Source organism: Pagrus pagrus (assembly GCF_965226575.1).
Source record: "Pagrus pagrus genome assembly, chromosome: 14".
Taxonomy (NCBI): Eukaryota; Metazoa; Chordata; class Actinopteri; order Spariformes; family Sparidae; genus Pagrus; species Pagrus pagrus.
Genome location: NC_140198.1, coordinates 409,635 through 428,209, shown reverse-complemented (window position 1 = coordinate 428,209; position 18,575 = coordinate 409,635). Strand labels below are relative to the sequence as shown.

Below are 18,575 nucleotides of genomic sequence, written 5' to 3'. Positions count from 1 at the left end.
TTGTCCTCCATCAGATCTTTTAACACCACTGTGGCCAAGACAGCAAACCAGCACTATAAAAGCACCCGGACCTGTGAGACAGGCTGTTTCGCTCTCCAGCCACAGAGCAATAGTTACAGATATGTCACCACTTCACTTTTCTTTGAATGCAGTTTTCAGTTTTATGTTGAGACAACACTCTTCTTATTGTCTGGTTAGGTTTTAAGCACCAAAACACTTGTTTAGCGTTAGAAAAGACCTGCTGAGTTGCTTTGCCAATAACAAGATTGCGACATCTCGTTGTAAATAGCCACTGATGTCTCCACGAACAGAACTGGAAATTGTCCTGACGTCTCGTTAATGTCCTGATAAACAAATAAGCGGTTATGTTGCGACTCACACGGCTGGAAAAGACACGTCGTTAATGTCCCCATGTTATGATATAAATCAGTAGTTGTGCTTCACTAACGCGGCTGGAAGATGAGATGAAATCAAACTGCCAGCTCTTCACAGGCTGAATCTTGGCTCTGCCAGTTCTTCTGCAGCCGATCAGCAGAATCATTTTGTACGACACTTCGTACAAATCACGACGTTCATGATTCTTTGTATGGTTGCTGCCTGTTTCTGCTGTGAGTCAAGGATTTCTCTAGAGGTGAATGATTGGATGGATTCTGACTGAATGTTGGTGGGTTGACAGGTCGTGATGGAGCTTTTGAATGGACTGAACCAAATGCGTCGTTCATTACAGCATTATAAAAGCATCGACACATCTTTACATACACCGAGGCCAACACTTGGTAAAGGATTTTAAGTTCGATCTTGTGAGAAAAGAATAACTAAACTGATGTTTTCTGACGTGTTTCTTCAGACAGTCCATGTGTATGAGGACAGGCAGTGTGGAGGACAGTTTGATCAAATATACCAGCAATTTCTGCTGGCAGCACAAAAAATATGAAATCCATGAGTTTCAAGATTTCAGGCTTTAGAAAGATCAGATTCTTCTGTGTGAAAGGGACGGAGACACAAACATGGCGGCTGATCAGAAGTGTTGAACTCTACATGTGACTTTTAATCAATGTTCCCCTCTGGACGTCACCGTGAAGCCTCGATCTGTCCTTTAGAAAAGAGCGGTCGATGTGGAGGCTTTAAAACAAGCTTCATGCAGCAACTGACAACAGCTGAGAGGTTCCTCAGCACAAAAATCATTACACACAGCGGGAGCAACATATTTTACACAATAAACGACGGCGCTGTGAACATTTTGTCATCTTTCGACAATCACATCACCTGGTCCATCTCCTGCTTTAACAGCACACGTCTCCCTGATGTTTGTCAGGACTCACACATCTCAACATGTTCATCTCTCATGATGTTCTCAAGTCAGAGAGCAAAATAAATCTCAAGTCACTTTGTTTTAGTGAAATTCAGCAGCTTCTAATGACAGACCTGGACGCAGCACTGAGAGTCATCACGTTCATTTCTTTCTTTCTTTGCCAGGAATTAAGTAATTAACGATTCTTTGCAGAAAATTGGGTAATTATTGCTTTCCATAAAGGAGCCACTTGAAATCGAATGAAACCTATCATCTTTTTGTGAGAGTCACAGAAATGAGGTTGCACAGCATGACAGGAATATGAGTCCGCTGTCGGAGAAACAACTCCACTTTATTATCCTCCTGTAGAGTTCACAGCACTGTTGCATCTCACTGTGCCGAACCCCACAGCTATCCAGATGGCTCGGTACAACACAGTGTTACAAGCAGCTCCTCCACAAACTGCCTCATAGTCCGAGTGTTACCCCGAGATAAACACAGCCAACGGCACCGTCAAGTCAATATTAATGTTGTGGAGGAGTTCATGGCAGCAGAAACTAGGCTTTGTTATTTTACACCTGAAAAAATCCTGCAAGAACACCTCAGTTTAGTTTAATGTCACTGAGAAACATAATTAATTAGCCATTAACAGCAACACAATCACCACAATAAGGCTCAGTTTTCTGTTTTATGTCCCGACAGTTCTGTTTATGCTGTCGTTAGGTTCAGGCACAAAAACCACTTGATCATTGTTAGAAAACATCATGTTGTAGCTCACAGTACCTGGCTCTGTCGCCTCAGACTCAGCAGGAAAATGTCCTGATGTCTTATTGAAAATATCCGGTTATGAGACCACAAACACACCTAGAGATGTCCCACCGTCTCGTTGACAGTGTCCAGTGGTTTCACACTTCCAAATGTTGGAACACTGTCTGTAACAGTGGTCTCTGGCTTGGCAGCCGTCTCACCACCATCCTGTCCACTGCCTGAGATGAAGTCAGTTAATAAATGTGATGTTATGTACAACATGTTATTATATGTAATGTGAACAAGATGTGACACGTCTGGTAGAAACGTTGATATGTTAATATGACATATACGACAAACATGTCAGTCTGATGACTCTGAGGAAGAGTAGAGACAATGATGGACTGAATAAAGACATTAACGGTTCAATCATAACCTTGTTGGACAAACACTAAAGTCTTCTAATCATTCTGTTCCCAGAGACAAACCTTGTGTTGAATCTCTGCCCACATCTCACAGTTTCCACCGACTCAGCGAGGTTTGATTCTCTGCTCATTGACGGTTGTTTCTCTCAGCTGGAGACACAATCGACAAATTAGATCTTTGTAGGTTAAGAATAGAGACGTCTTTGTCCCGTCAGAGCCAGAATCAATCTACCTCCTAAAGAACAAGAAGACCGACTCAGCTGTATGGGCTTACTGAAATAACTTCTCTGTATTAGGCACATTTCTTTAATCCAACACTAAGTGCTGCGAGCAGTGTGGACGGAGAACGAGCAGTGTGGATGGAGAACGAGCAGAGTGGATGGAGAACGAGCAGAGTGGACGGAGAACGAGCAGTGTGGACGGAGAACGAGCAGAGTGGATGGAGAACGAGCAGAGTGGACGGAGAACGAGCAGTGTGGACGGAGAACGAGCAGTGTGGACTCCAGATCAGTCACTCTGCTGTGCTGTGAGGTGGTTAGTGGATAGTGGATGGAGTTTGTCATGAGGTCGGTGCGCCCTCTACAGGATAAATAGCCTAATGTCGGGGGATCTTTTCAGATGGGGGAACATTTTCAAAGTAAAACCAAGTCTTACTCCCTGCATTTTATTTCTGAAAATATCGGCGACAATTGGCGAGTTTTGGCCGATTTGTCTCAAACGGGCCATAATCGGCCGATTTAATCGGCTCGCCGATAAATCGGTCGGGCCCTAGTTAACAGGACACTTTGGGATCGACCATGTGACAACAACATCCTCAGGCCGAGCCATTTTCGATTTGTCGCCCATGTTAACCAATTGTGTCGTTCACATAGGTAGCGCCTATGAATGTGTCAATGTGTCAAGCCGGACAGGAAGTCAAACAAAGCAACAACGAGAGAATCCGGTCGATTTTCAAAATAAAACAAATTTCAAATTAAAACTATTTTCGATAATTAAACACCTCGATTGACAGAAAAACTACTCATTACTATGAAGTGGACATACATTTACAGTTGTCAGGAAAACATGGCGTTGTAATTGTATGCGGGTATTTACTTTCCTATGGTGAAAAAACAGCTCCAAGTGTGACTACAGAACAGCTGACGGGCCGTTTGCCGACCGGCGCGGAGAAATTCGGGTCTGGTGTGAACAGAAGGGCCGTGGCGCTTCGCGGTGCTTCGGCGTCCTGTCTGAACCTGGTGTAAGAGTCAGATTTAACCACTGGTCTCATGTTTTCTTCCAGTTCACCTCTCAGTACTCAGGGTTAGGGTTTGGGTTTGGGTTAGAGCTGAAGATCGGTTCAGGCTGAAGTACAGTGAGACACAAACTGACAGGAAACAAAATCAGGAAACGGTCCAGATGCCAGAATCAAATGTTTCTGCAAACACAGATATGTTCATACAGACATTTGTACATCATGTTCACATTATATGTTTATGAAATGGAGGTACAGCCACTGTTTGAGACAGTGTTTCAACATTTGTAAGAGTGAAACCGCAGGATAGTTTTAATTAGATGTCAGGACGTTTTCCAGCTGAGTTTGTGGAGACAGAACCAGGTGTTTTTGACGTGACGTTGGGACAATTTGCAGCAGAGAACCTGATATTTTTACTGAGTTGTCGGGACATTTCCCAGGGATGATCGCTAGCTAGACTGTCAAAACAATTTCCAGCTGTTTTTGTGGCAACAAAACACGATGTTTGAGAGACTTTGGGGCGGTTTGCAGCTGAACGCCTGTTATTTTTGATGAGAAGTTGAGAGATTTTCCAGGTTTGATAGAGGATCGCTGCCATGTCAGAGCTCACTGTTCAAGACGGTGTTTCAACACTCAGAAACATGAAACCACTGGATATTTTTAACCAGACATTTTCCAGCTGTGTTTGTGGAGACAGAACCAGGTATTTTAAACCAAACATGATGTTTTTCTGACCCTAACCAAGTGGTTTTGGTGCTTCAACCTAACCAGACCATAAACACATATAAATATATAATTTAAATGTCACAACATAAAACTAAAATTTAACCAAAGAAACAGAAAGTTTCAACATATCTACTGTTAACAGAAGAGCACATTGCCAACATTTAATTCCGGGGTCGGGTCGGATATTTCAGTTGAAACCAAAGTGTCAGACTGATTAAACAAATTAAAAAGGTTACTACTGGATCATCCCACACATCCACTAGACTTCAGCCAAATCTATGTGGACGTCCTTAAGAGGAGGTACAGCGTGGAGGAGGTGTTACAGCGGCTACAACGACCATCACAAACCCATAAAACTAATATTGTGTGTGCTGCTCGTATTAGTATCAGTGTGAGTAGACTACATGATATCTGGTACCAGCAGCAGACGGCCTTCTGAAGCCCACACGTCTTTTTTATGTTTGTAGAAATGTCTTCATCTTGGCATTTTGAAAGGACAAAGGATGACATCATGTCATTAATAGTTTCAGTTCACTGCTACAATGAGACGAGGATCCTCTGAGTTTAAAGAGAGGCTGGTTAATTAAAGCAGGGGTGAGGAGGGTCTCAGTTTGAGTCAGGGAGGTCAACCATGTCCATCAGGAGAAGGTCACCAGGGAGACAGTTTAAACCAAACCAACAGTACCAGACGACTCTCAAAGGAAAATCTGTTCAGATCGTTGGAGTCTCTGGAAATATGAGTTCACACACTTGAACCTGAAGAACATCTGTCTCTCTGCTGCCTCCTCACTCTGTGGAGGCTTCACACTAGATTTTAGAGGCATTTTATTTTTCAGCCCGACTTCCATCCAACTACTTATTTACACTGATTTACCCTCCCACTGTCGCCCAGAATGTTCCAGGCCCAAATGGATTTTTCCCGACCGCCTCCGTGCCTCTGATTACAAGTTTATTGTGCTGTTGATGTTGATGGCTGCTGGTTTTACAGATGCACCGAGCGTATGGAGAAGATGAGGATACACAAACTATATGAGTCACTCAACTGCAAAAACAAATATTATACAAGATCACATGGAGCTCATCACACACCAGAACAAATGCAATGTACACATTTCATGTTGTGACAACTCTGTTTCTGCTCTGGTGAGGATCAGAGAACATCGAGGGGGGGTTCAAAACATCCGGCTGAAAAATGTCCTCTTTTTGTTCGCACAAAACATCCGGACATCCCGTCAGAAACATCTGCTCTGTTGGCACACGATGTTCAGTTTTCTTGCCTCAAACACAAAATGTCCCGACGTCTTGTCTATATTTGTTTTTGTTGCCAGAAAATGTCCTGACATCTCATCAAGAATATTTCCGATGTCTGACGTCTAACAATTACATTTTTATGAGCACAAACTCCAGAAATGTCCTGACGTCTCGTCAAAATATAAATCTTTGTGGTCACAAACACGTCACAATGTCTTGTTAAAAATATCGAGTGATTCAAACGCTTGTGAACATGATGTGATGAGTCTTGTACAGATGTCAGTATGAGTGTATCTGTGGTGCTGCTGACAACATATAATTCTGGCGATTGTGCTGCTTGTTTCTATGTTGATTATGACGACATGTCAGAACAGAATGATTTCCCATCAGCTGTTTTCTTTGAGCCGCTGACAGCAGACGACTGATTTCTTCTCTCTCTGTTCTCTTATCTGTCTCTACAGCTACATTGGGGACCTTGGACTTCAGTTTGCTGTACGACCAGGAGAACAATGCGCTGCACTGCACCATTAACAAAGCCAAGGTGAGCCGCCATGATGACGACAATGATGACGTTAATTAGCAGCCTCTGAATGATTGTTAGGATGTTTCTTTACATGAATTTTAAAGAGAAAATCTGAATAAATCAGGTCAACCTACAGCTCGAACACACTTGGCGATCTCTCAGCAGCATCAGGCCTGAACACTCTGAATATACCAACACGACGCGAAGTGCAGCACATGTTCCCTTAGTTCAGCTGTTGTGGCCTTATTAATATTTATAGTCATTATTCAGACAGCAGATCAATAAACCAATGACAGTTAATCAATTTGTTTTCAGATTCAATAATATGACCGGTACAGATGAATATTGTAGCAGCAGCCTACTCTCATATCAGCCTACACACTCTGGCTGAGGAACAACTGAACACTTCTATTCTCATCTCAGAGCACATTCATTATTTCTGAAGCATATTGACGACAAACGGATCAATAACATGTCAACCAACTGTGTGTCTGCCTGACACAGCGTCATGAGAACAGAGAGGCTGATGTGACCAGCTGGAGAGTCAAGACAAAGGAGAGGTGGTGGAGACCAAAACAGAGCTCAAAGCAGAGTGAATACTGGACCACAGGAACAGCAACATGTCCAACACTGACTGACACTGAGCAGAAGTAAATGTTTTGTTTATGTTGGAATCTTTTTATTGATTCACATGTTGCATTTCATATGAAGCTGTAACTGTTAGTCCCTGTCCTCGTAGAGAGACCTACATTCATGAGAAAAGTTATCTATAACCAATAACACTGATAACAAGTCAGGTTAAACATATCTTAGTGGTTTTAGAGAGCGTAGTGAAGTAGCAACACGTCTGAGACAAATCACTTTGTAATATAAAGCTTTAACGTCCATGCTGCTTCCAGTGAGACTCACGAACACACCGCGACCAGAAGAACGATCCCCAACGGGAAATGTGACGGTCCATGTGAGGGCAGAACAGAGATGGATGTTATTGGATGATTTATGTTTAATTTCCTCTGTTGCTCTCTAATCTGTTCCTGGAAGTCGGAGGTGTTGATTTGCTGCCGTGTGCCGTTTATGCAAATGTACTTCCTCCATATTTAAGAGCATACTTTAAATCATTTCCATTAGTACAGACACACAGTCCTCCTGTCACACTCACAGGGCTCTTTATTTCCACCCACTGATTAATTCAATCAGATCTCTGGTCATGTTTCTCCTCGCACCGAGCTGCTGTCAGTGAACTCAAACCTTCTCAACGTTACCTGGAGCCAGTCGACCGGCTCACGATGACATTAGAGCTGCAACAATTACTCATTTAATCAATTAATTGATCAAGAGAAAATTAATACCCAAATGTGAAGACGTCACTTTGGGCTTCCTGATATTTTACTGACTGAACAATCAATGAATCATAAAATAACTGTCATATTAATCAATAATGAAAACAATGGTTTGTAGCCCTTACGGAGCCCTAAAGTGTTCAATATTCAAAGATAAGAAATTATTATTTTCATGATGTCACTTTTGATGGCAGTAGTGCTGTCACCACCCTCTTGTCTGACAGCCAATCACATGCCTCTAAAACTATACTGCTACCAGATTTAGCCCGTTAGCTCCTGTTAGCTCCTGTTAGCTCGAGCAAAATCAATATCAAATCATTTTTACATTCTACTGCTGGAGAACACAGTCATTGTACGTTTATTTATTTAGCTTAACATGGCTGCACATGCTACATACATAGCTAACAGCTAACCAACTTAGCATGAAGCTCTAGTGTTAGCAGCGTGGGCTAACTCCTGCTGTGTGGAGGCTGCCACCTACACCAACTGTTCATCCGTTCATCAGTTTAACTAATAATTAACAGTTTATTGAAGATTTTCATCTATTCAATCATCACTTTTAGCTGTTTCCACTTCTCGGCTCACTGTCAAACTAGTTTACACATTCTCTAAAATCCTAAAGTATATTTTTTAATTAGTTAAGATTAATTGGATCAACAACAACAGAAGTACGAGCTGAGCGGCTGAAACTCAGTAGATTAAAGCTGCAGCTGAATGATACTGTTTGCAGGCTTCATATGGATTCATGAATAAAACATGATATCCTGCATATTAGAAGTGAGCAGTAATAACTGAATCATATGTAATTTTTAATAAGAAGTGATGTTGATCCAATAAACAGTCCAGAGGTGCCGTCCTCTCCGATTGGCTGTCGTCAGCAGATATAACTCTTCTGTCCGTCTGCTGTGGAGGAAAGTGGGCATCAGAGGAGCTGCTGTTGGTACGACTGTTGGACAGCAGAGTGGGCATCTGGCCAGCCAGCCCTGATTTATGGTGCTGATTTTCTATACGGTTCTGCTCGTGGACTTCAGCTGCTGCCCAGCCAACCCCACAAAAACGATTTCTCTCTCTACAATACTCTATATACCCACTGGATTTAACTTCTCTGCTGAATCACTTCATGGCCTTTCTTTTGTGTTACTCATGCTGCAGCAGCTTCAGTAGTAACAGAGCGCGCCTCAATTAACCATTTCTCTGATTAGATCAGAAGGAACTGGGGACGTTTAAACACTTTACTAATTTCTAGGTCACTATAACAGGGGGAATAAGTAAGGTCAGTGTAATAAATAATCAATAATAAATGAACAGTATAACATAATGGACTTTAAATTAATAATTGAATGGCCCTGGAGCAACATGTATTATGATGTTCCAGGAACAACACAAACATGGAGATATGAGATAAAGCAGGTTTTACACTGATGCAGCGCTGATAGCTCACATGCACAATGCCTTGTTGGCATTTGGTCAGAAAAATAAATTGCGCATGTGCATTGTAGGAAAGTGACAAAAGGTCAGCAGACGACACAACTGCACAAACAAATGAGGTTAGAAGAGGTGCAAAAGGCCACTGACAAGAAGAAAGAGCTGAATTTATATTAAAACAGGTTTTATAAAAGAATAATGTGTCTTGTGTTGGAGATGCAGAGGGGCTGAGCTTTAAATCCAACATGGGCTGAACAATACACAGAGAGCAAAGCTCAGCTAATCTGTAGAAGAACAAAGTGCAGTTTTTACAAACTGAAAGACTGATTCAGTATTTATCAGAGAACAGTTCAAACTGTGAGGTCAGTACCTTTAGCAACAGAACTTTAATAAACCTGAAGCTGTTTTCATCCATTCAGTCATCAACTCCTTCAACACTGAAAGCTGAGGAGCGTCGCTCTGCTCTCTGTCCCAAGAGTTGTTTCATAATGCACTTCTTCACATTTATAAATTAAAAGCAGTCTCTTATTGAAAGTGATAAAATGCCCTTTGTGTTTATTGGACTGACCTCCGTCGTCTGTCTGACAGCAGCTCTCTCACTAAAAGCTTCAGATCCTGTTTTAACAAAGACCTTCCATCCAACAACTCAAACTCCTGTTGTTCCCTTCAGCCTCTGTGTGCTTTCACCACAGAAGATGTTTTCTAACACAAGCTTTAAGATCAACGAGGGCATGTTTGATTCATTTATACAATTATTTTGAATTGTGCAGTGAGTGAAGTTTCTCTTGAGGGTCAGAGTGGGGTCAAGTGAAACTCTGTTGATGCTCAGAAAAGATTAAGTTTGTGGTAATATTATTAAATGATTTAACTTTGCGTGTGACGGAGCCGGTCCTTATTCTCTTTAGCTACTATCACTGGTGGAGTTCCTCAGGGATCCATCTTAGGAGTTCACAGTTTTTCATTTTCTGTTGCCAGTGTTGGGGAGACGCCAGGTTCAGACAGGACGCCGAAGTGCTCCGAAGCGCCGCGCTCGGAGAGCCACGGCCCTTCTGTTCACACCAGACACGAATTTCTCCGCGCCGGTCGGCAAACGGCTCTGCTCCTCAGCTGTTCTGTAGTCACACTAGTAGTCACACTCGCTATCTGAACGACACCATCGGTTAACATGGGCGCCGAAATGAAAATGACTCCGCTCCTACGCAGCCGATTGGGGCGCTTCCGCGTCCTGTCTGAACCTGGCGTTAAACTACATGTAGTTGAACTACATAGCTTGACTACAATTTGCTGTAACTTGCTGGTAGTTAAACTACATTCATATTTTGTGCTGCGTCAAGTATTTCAACTACTTTTTGGGTCATTTTTTGTAGTTTAACTACTCAATTTACAAACTACAATTTTGGCCAATAACATGACATTTCTCAGATTTTTTTATTTAAAAAAAACCTATATAATATAAATTTTATTTTATTTTTCTTTGAAAAAAGGCCTGAAACATGTCACGACATGCTAAGCCAACGCTGCCTCTGATTGGCTCGCCCTGGCAGCACTCAAATGCTTCACAGAGTGGGTATCAAACTATTTGTTGGATATAGATGCTTTTTAGTGTTGGTAAAGATGTTTTAGTGCCAAACAGAGCCGGCTGTCTGATAAAAACTTTGAGAGACGGCTCATGTGTCGTGTCAACAAGCGATTCTGCCCTGGCATCTAGTTCTGGTGCCGAAGTGTTAGCGCCTCTGAAGCTCCTGTGATGTTCACCAAACATGTCAGCTTTTGTTCTTTAAAAAATAAAACTTATATAATATATATATTATATATTTCTGCTGGCATATGATTTTTTTGTAGACTATTATATTTGTTTCATATACACCATATGTTTATTTATTTAACGCTGAGTTAAATGAGTGTAATGAGTATAAGTAGTTGCTAAAGCTACTTTTTTTAGCAGTAGTTTTACAAACTACATTTCTCCAGGGGTAGAAATGTAGTTTGTTCAAACTACTGCCAGGCTGAACTACATGTAGTTTTACAAGCTATGCTTGCAAAGTAGCTTCCCCAACAATTTCTGTTGCAGACACTCATTTGTTTTGTTAAAACAAATAATAAGTGTAATTTTAAGACCCATTTGGTCACGAGGGCTTCAAAAGTTGGACCCCTGGACTCCCGACCCAATCACTTCAAAAACGTTGTGCAAACCACAAATATGCACAAACTTTACGTTTCTCTATCGTGACAACTATGGTCTGGTTAGGTTTATGTTAGGGTTAGAAAAAGATCATGTTACGGCTTAAAATACCCGGTTCTGTTACTGGAAATGTCCGGACGTCTCATCAAAATGATGCGGTTGTGTTGCCATAAACATGGCAGGAAAAGTCCAGAACTTTTTTCTAACACTGGTTTTGTTGCCACAAACTTGACTGAGAATGTAAAGATGCTCGTTAAAAACATCCACATTTGTCGCCATAAACATGGCTGAAAGGTCCTGATGCCTCGTTAAATAAGTTTCCCGGTTTTGTCGGCACAAATATGTGTGGAAATGTCCCGACGTCTTAATGTATCCAGTGGTTTCACTCTTACAGATAATAACAGTCCTGAACAGTGGTCTCTGGCTACCTGCACTCCACCTCCTGACATGACAGTCAGATCATACACATGTTAAGTGAACATGATACGACCTGTTAATGAAAAGTTAATATGAAACACCACAAACATAACGTCCAGCATTTTATTTCCCACTTCTACAACTGAAGCTGGTGGAATTAAATTTGACAAAAATTCGGCTCAGGACGTTTTATTTCTCTCACATTTGAAGGAACGTGACATTTAAACACATGTAAACTCATTTTCTGGACATTTATTGCATGAAACAGGTTCTGACCATAATTCTGCAGCTTTCTCCAGCTAACCTTTCAGTCATATAGCTTCCACTGTGTCCACAGCCCTTCATTGCTCCTCCAGTGAGCCACCTGCATTACTACCCATCAATTACCAACCAATCATCACCTGTGCATGTTCACTTCTGCTCTATTATTACAAAGAAAATTCTATATTATTTCACCTTACGGGTTTTCTATGACTCATAAAGAATGATTACGTTATTCAGGTTGCCTCTCTGATCCTCGTTACTGCACACAGAAATAACAGAAGCAAACACTGAACATTTCACCAACGTTCCTCTTTCCACCACTTCATTCAGCCGTCAGCGCTCAGTGGAGCTCCTGGTCCGCCTACAACCAGTAGAACCTTAGAACAGTTCTGCTGGCATGTTCATTTAGTCTACACTAATGAGACAAACTGTAACCAATCAGAGAACAACTAGAACAAATATGTTCTTTATTCAACAATAAGCAAACCACAAATACACTAATGAGACAAGTCCAACTTTGTATCAATCAGACAGAAACTAGAAACAGAATAACTAATATTACTCATATATTTTGGTTCTGACTTGTATTTGATTTCTAATTATATGATTTTGTAAAGTCGTGTCTGTTTCTAATGAGAATAAAATTTGTTAGAATAATGTCAAAGTATAAATATTTAGTTGGTTTTAATCACAGCATGATTCAGGTTTATGGTTTATAATCAGTTTAACTGTATGTTTACTGTCTGATAAACAACATATGATTTTGTAGTTTATACAAATAATTTTATACAAATGAACCCTGTTAATATTTCTGAGCCCGTAGTGGAGCTACATGGTGAACACATGAAGTAAAGTCTGTTTTATACCGACTGCATGTGGAGGAAATAAAGAAGAGTGAAGTGGATGAAGAGTGAAGTGGATGAAGGCAGGAGGACAAACACTCTGCTGTTTCCTCTCCTGTTTCCTCTCCTGCTTCCGCTCATGTTTCCTCTCCTGTTTCCGCTCCTGTTTCCTCTTCCATTTCCTCTCCCGTTTCTGCTCCCGTTTCCTCTCCCGTTTCCGCTCCTGTTTCCTCTCCTGTTTCCTCTTCTTCTCCTCTCCTGTTTCCTCTCCCGTTTCCTCTCCTGTTTCCTCTCCTGCTACTCTCCTGTTTCCGCTCCTGTTTCCTCTCCTGCTACTCTCCTGTTTCCGCTCCTGTTTCCTCTCCCGTTTCCTCTCCTGTTTCCTCTCCTGCTACTCTCCTGTTTCCGCTCCTGCTCCTCTCCTCTCCCCTCTCCTGTTTACGCTCCTGTTTCCTCTCCTGCTCCTCTCCTGTTTCCTCTCCCGTTTCCTCTCCCGTTTCTGCTCCCGTTTCCTCTCCTGTTTCCTCTCCTGTTTCCTCTCCTGCTCTTCTCCTGTTTCCGCTCCTGTTTCCTCTCCTGTTTCCTCTCCTGCTCCTCTCCCGTTTCCTCTCCCGTTTCCTCTCCCGTTTCCTCTCCTGCTCCTCTCCTGTGTCCTCTCCTGTGTCCTCTCCTGTTTCCGCTCCTGTTTCCTCTCCTGCTCCTCTCCTGTTTCCGCTCCTGTTTCCTCTCCTGTTTCCTCTCCTGCTCCTCTCCTGTTTCCTCTCCCGTTTCCTCTCCTGTTTCCTCTCCTGTTTCCGCTCCCGTTTCCTCTCCTGTTTCCGCTCCTGTTTCTTCTCCTGTTTCCTCTCCCGTTTCCTCTTCCATTTCCTCTCCTGCTCCTCTCCTGTTTCCGCTCCTGTTTCCTCTCCTGTTTCTGCTCCCGTTTCCTCTCCTGTTTCCTCTCCTGCTCCTCTCCTGCTACTCTCCTGTTTCCGCTCCTGCTCCTCTCCTGTTTCCTCTCCCGTTTCCTCTCCCGTTTCTGCTCCCGTTTCCTCTCCCGTTTCCTCTCCCGTTTCCGCTCCTGTTTCCTCTCCCGTTTCTGCTCCCGTTTCCTCTCCCGTTTCCGCTCCTGTTTCCTCTCCTGTTTCCTCTTCTTCTCCTCTCCTGTTTCCGCTCCTGTTTCCTCTCCTGCTACTCTCCTGTTTCCCCTCCTGCTCCTCTCCTGCTCCTCTCCCCTCTCCTGTTTCCACTCCTGTTTCCTCTCCTGTTTCCTCTCCTGCTCCTCTCCTGTTTCCTCTCCCGTTTCCTCTCCTGTTTCCTCACCTGTTTCTCCTTCTGTTGGTGGTGGGAGAGTTTGTCTTTCTGTTCTTTGTTTTGCATCAGGAAACAGGAAACAATACGAAGCAGCCGATCATAGACTTCATCAGACTGCATCAGACTTCATCAGACTGCATCAGACTGCATCAGACTGCATCCAGAGGACATGAGACTTGATTTAAAAGTCTTAATCAATAACATTCTGATTAGACACATCCTTCTGTCCTAGACACACTGCTAGCTAGAAACTAGGATTCTCAAATCTGTCTAGAGCGAACCCTCCAGTCAGCTGAGCATCTTCATCACACAGGAGAGGAGTCTAATGCTAAGCTAGCTGCAGGCTAACGCTAAGCTAGCTGTTACAACATCGTTTGGCAGGCGGAGCTGTCATGCAGTGAAGCCCCTACGTGTGGATATCTGAAGGTTACTGCAGGTTAACGTAGACGTGGAGGACGTAGTTTCAACACAACTCAGCAGTTTAACAGAACTTTACTGACTTTGGGTTTAAAGCAGGAGAAGATGGCGAGCAGACGGATCTGAATGTTTTTGCAGTAAGTAGGTGTTTAAGTCTCACCTCAGAGTTAATCACCAGCACAGTTCACGAAGGAGCGAAGATAATATCGTCTATCACAATACATATAGATAATATATAGATAATCTATAGATAGATCAGTGTTTCGTCAGCAGCAGGTGGAGAGAAACAAACTGATCCTCATTTTGATTTCTCTCACAGAAACACTGATGATTAGAGCATGAAGTCCGGAGACGTCTGATGATCGTCATGTTTTCACACGCAGAACAACAACTGTGTTTATCATCAGTGTGAGTCCTGATGCTCAGTCAGGTGTCACTTTGCTCACATCTTTTAGTTGACTCATATTTCACATGTAGTCGTACGTGGTCGTGTCCTCCCACACATTCAGGTAAATATCTCCTCCTCCTGCAGCTCCTCCCTCCATACAAACAGCCTCCTGTCTGTGTGAGTGAATCAGAGACTGTCTCACTTTTCAATATCACATCTGAGACCTGTTCATTCAGACACCTACACCTCAACCTACCTCCATCCTCTGCTGCAGACTGCAGACTGGCCTTTACTGCTCAGGACGCCCACACACTGATGTGGGAGCCCACACACACACACACACACACACACACTTGGAGATGATGTTGTGGCTTTGTGTTCACATCTTTGTGTGTGTCTGTTTTTGTGTTGCTGGTTTTACATAAAACGACCCATCTTCATCTGTAATCCATCAATATCTGAACAGTTGGAGAGATTATTTATTTTCATTGTTGTACTGTAATATGGATGAAATCTGGACCCCAGGGGGCTGATGGAGCGAGCGGTTCAGTAAAGATCAATAGTGATTAATATCTGAACAGTTATTGCTGCTGCTGTGGGCCTTTTTATTTAGACAGTGTATTCAATGACCGTGCGTCAGCAGCTTGAAGGTTAGTACAGTTCAGCTGCAGAGACAGAAGATGAATAGCATATTGTGACTAAAGCACGAGTCAAGCTGCGGTTAGCCTAGCGTAGCGTGGAGCCTGCAGGCAGCAGAGACAGACGCCTGCTTCACTTTTACATTTCACTTCAGATTCTGATGAAACTGAAGCTTCAGGGAGTTCAGGCTGTTACTCTAACACATGCTGACCACGATGTCGCTGGTTGTTTAATCTGCACACAAACAGATGGACAGAATGTATTTTAATGTTTATATGTGAACTGTGTGAATGTTTGAGGCAGAAACAGCTGAAGTTAAATTAAAGCCTCAGTGAACTGGTTGAGTCCTTCAGCTGCTCTGATCTGTGATTCATTCTGCTTTTAATCTTTTTTGTTTCCATCAGTTATTGTAATGTTCTAATACGCAGTTATTTTTCCTCTTGTTTTATAAACATGTTTAATTTCACATGATGAATCTTGCTTTCTTTGTCTCCTCCTCCTCACTCTTCTGCATGCTCTCATCGTCTCTCTGTGTGTGTCGCTGGTATAAAACAGCTTCCTGTCCCCAGATACAAGAAGGTAAGCTGCACAGATCAGATCCAAACTGTCCCAATAATCAATCCTCCGACCCGTCCAGACCCAGTGAACCCTGATCAAACCAGCACCGACCCTCAGCTCACCTCCTCTCAGCTCCTCCTCATCATCACTGTAACGTGATTACTATGTTCTCATCTGGTTGAGCAGTTCTGTATATTAGAAGTAATTAGTCACAAAGACAAGTCAGTTAATCAAAAGCCAACACTTGACGACAGAGAGTGTAAAGTGACTGCAGCTCCACCAGTTCACTCATTAATTAAAAGGAACTCATCATCAATCAGAGCTGTTCAGGTCGTAAGTCCTGATTGGTTGTTGTCATGAATGTTTGTGGTGGCCCGTCTCCTGTCTCCTGTCTCCTGTCTCTTGTCTCTTGTCTCCTGTCTCCTGTCTCCTGTCTCCTGTGTCCTGTGTCCTGTCTCTTGTCTCTTGTCTCCTGTCTCCTGTCTCCTGTCTCCTGTCTCCTGTCTCTTGTCTCCTGTCTCCTGTCTCTGTCTGCTTCAGCACCTTTAGACTTTAACACACTGTTGGTTCACAGGTGAAAGTACCTCTACACACACTTTGAGCTTTATTCTTATTTCAGCTTAGAGACGTGTGAGTTGCCCGTTTCTCCTCCTGCTGGTGGAAGAGTTTGTCTTTCCGTTCATTGTTGTGTATCAGGAAACAAGAAACAGGAAACAAGAAACAGGAAACAGGAAACAGGAAACATTAGGAAGCAGCAGATCATAGACTTCATCAGACTGCATCCAGAGGACATTCTGATGGTGGAAGTAGAGACACATTGATGATGAGACACCACAAGCTAAAACTACAGCGTCATCAGTAGGCGATTTGAGGGGGGATGCCGTCCCCCTTGTTAGCAAAATTACCAAAAAGCATCCCCCTTGGTAACCTGCCATCACTCTCCATCCCATAGTAGCAGAAAGTGTGTTACAAATCACAAGCGTCCGCGATCAGCTCCGGCGCACAGTGGAGTCGAGCCGTGCACGGCTGCTTTGCGTTCCAGCTGCCTGGACGATTTTTGACAGAAGCCGCAACAAGCTGCACAGAGCAGATCGCGCCGGCAGGAAGTCAGAGACGGCATAGAGCATCCGGTCAATTTTCAAAACAAAACACCGTGTGCAGACTCCCGATTGTATAAAAACAAAAAATGACCAGATCAACAAAATCTGAGCAAGTCAACAAAATCGGGCAGACAAAAGGCTCGGTTCTGAAACGTTCCCGCTGGGTTCTCTTTATACATTCATGGTATGATGCCGTGCAGAGGGTGGAACAAAACCTGGAGCAGACGCGACGTCATAGAGCAGCTCCCGGTGGACTCCCAGCGTCTCTCGTGTCGAGGAGCACAACAAGTTTGCTTGCTCTAAAACTAAAATGTTACTTTTTGTAAGTGTTTTCAGTGTCTGTTCAGAACATGGTGGCTTATGTTATGTTGGTAATTGTCATTTTTGTGCTGGTTTATAGTTTAACCATTAGTGAGGTAGCTGTTACATTTCCTGACACCAGCTGTTTTATGCCCCATTGAAGCGCACTCTGCTGGACAAACTATGTAATTACACCAATTTTAAATTAGCCCAAGCATGTTTTTCTCCATTATAGTTTTTAAATATAAGGTTTTCATATCGATGCATATCGGACAATATATACACCGATACCGATATATCTGTGAGAGGCTAATATCGGCCGATAAATCGGTCGGGCTCTACTATTTTGCACAATGTTCATTTTGTGTCCTTCAAGGAATTTAGATGGAAAAAATTCCAAGCGGTCATGTAACTTAAAATGACCCTGCTTGTAGTGAATTGTGAGAAACATGAAAAAACCCTGCCTGAATAAACCCAGTCCACTGCAAACAATTTAAAGGTGTATTTACTCATTAATTTAATACAGTTATAAAAAGACAACTGTAGTAGGGAGAGAAGGAAGTGGATAACTGGATCAAATGGAGTTGTAGAATTAGAAATTCAGTTATGGTTAAGGCGTCCTGCAACAATGTCCTCTGGGAGGTGTACATACATGTGTCGGGGCAGGGTGGTGCTCCCATTGGGCCATCCCCCCTGTTAAACATTAACAAATCACCTACTGAGCATCATCATTCTCTAAATCTACAATTCAATTTGATTGAAACTTTTTACGGCTCTGCCGCTGTCAGACTGTCACATGTGGGTCAGTGAAGATCAACAGATCGATAGTTTGATGATAAAAGATTTTTTACAACAACTCGACTTTCTCTTTTTAGACAAGTTCAAACAATATTGACCAGAGTTCAACAACAAACAGCAAAAGAGAGAAATTCACTTTGTTACAAAGTTCAGTTTCTCTGATCTGTCCAGAGTGAACCCTCTTCACAAACAAGTCAATAAAGGATCTCTGAAGAAGAAAATAAACCAACATGTCCAACACTGTCAGAGTTTCCTCTGGTACCTGTCAGCTGATCGTCTTCATCACAAAGGAGAAGAGTCTGGAAGTGACGCTGCAGGCTGACGCTAAGCTAGCTGCAGGCTAATGCTGAGCTAGCTGCAGGCTAATGCTGAGCTAGCCGTGTCATCGTTGAAGTGTTGTACTATTTTCACACTG

The 18,575-nt window shown here is 42.8% G+C and overlaps 1 protein-coding gene and 1 long non-coding RNA gene across 3 annotated transcripts in view; one reads left to right on the top strand and one right to left on the bottom strand.

The window, feature by feature from the left end:
- Positions 1 to 18,575, bottom strand: part of LOC311269730 — a 129,551-nt gene that overhangs the window by 27,842 nt on the left and 83,134 nt on the right. The window lies entirely within an intron of this gene.
- The window catches only part of doc2b (double C2-like domains, beta), a 107,919-nt gene that overhangs the window by 48,362 nt on the left and 40,982 nt on the right, over positions 1 to 18,575 (top strand). The window contains exon 2 of the mRNA XM_084374071.1: positions 6,136 to 6,215. Coding sequence (XP_084230197.1) covers positions 6,136 to 6,215 — 80 coding nt within the window. The remainder of the gene's footprint in view (positions 1 to 6,135; positions 6,216 to 18,575) is intronic.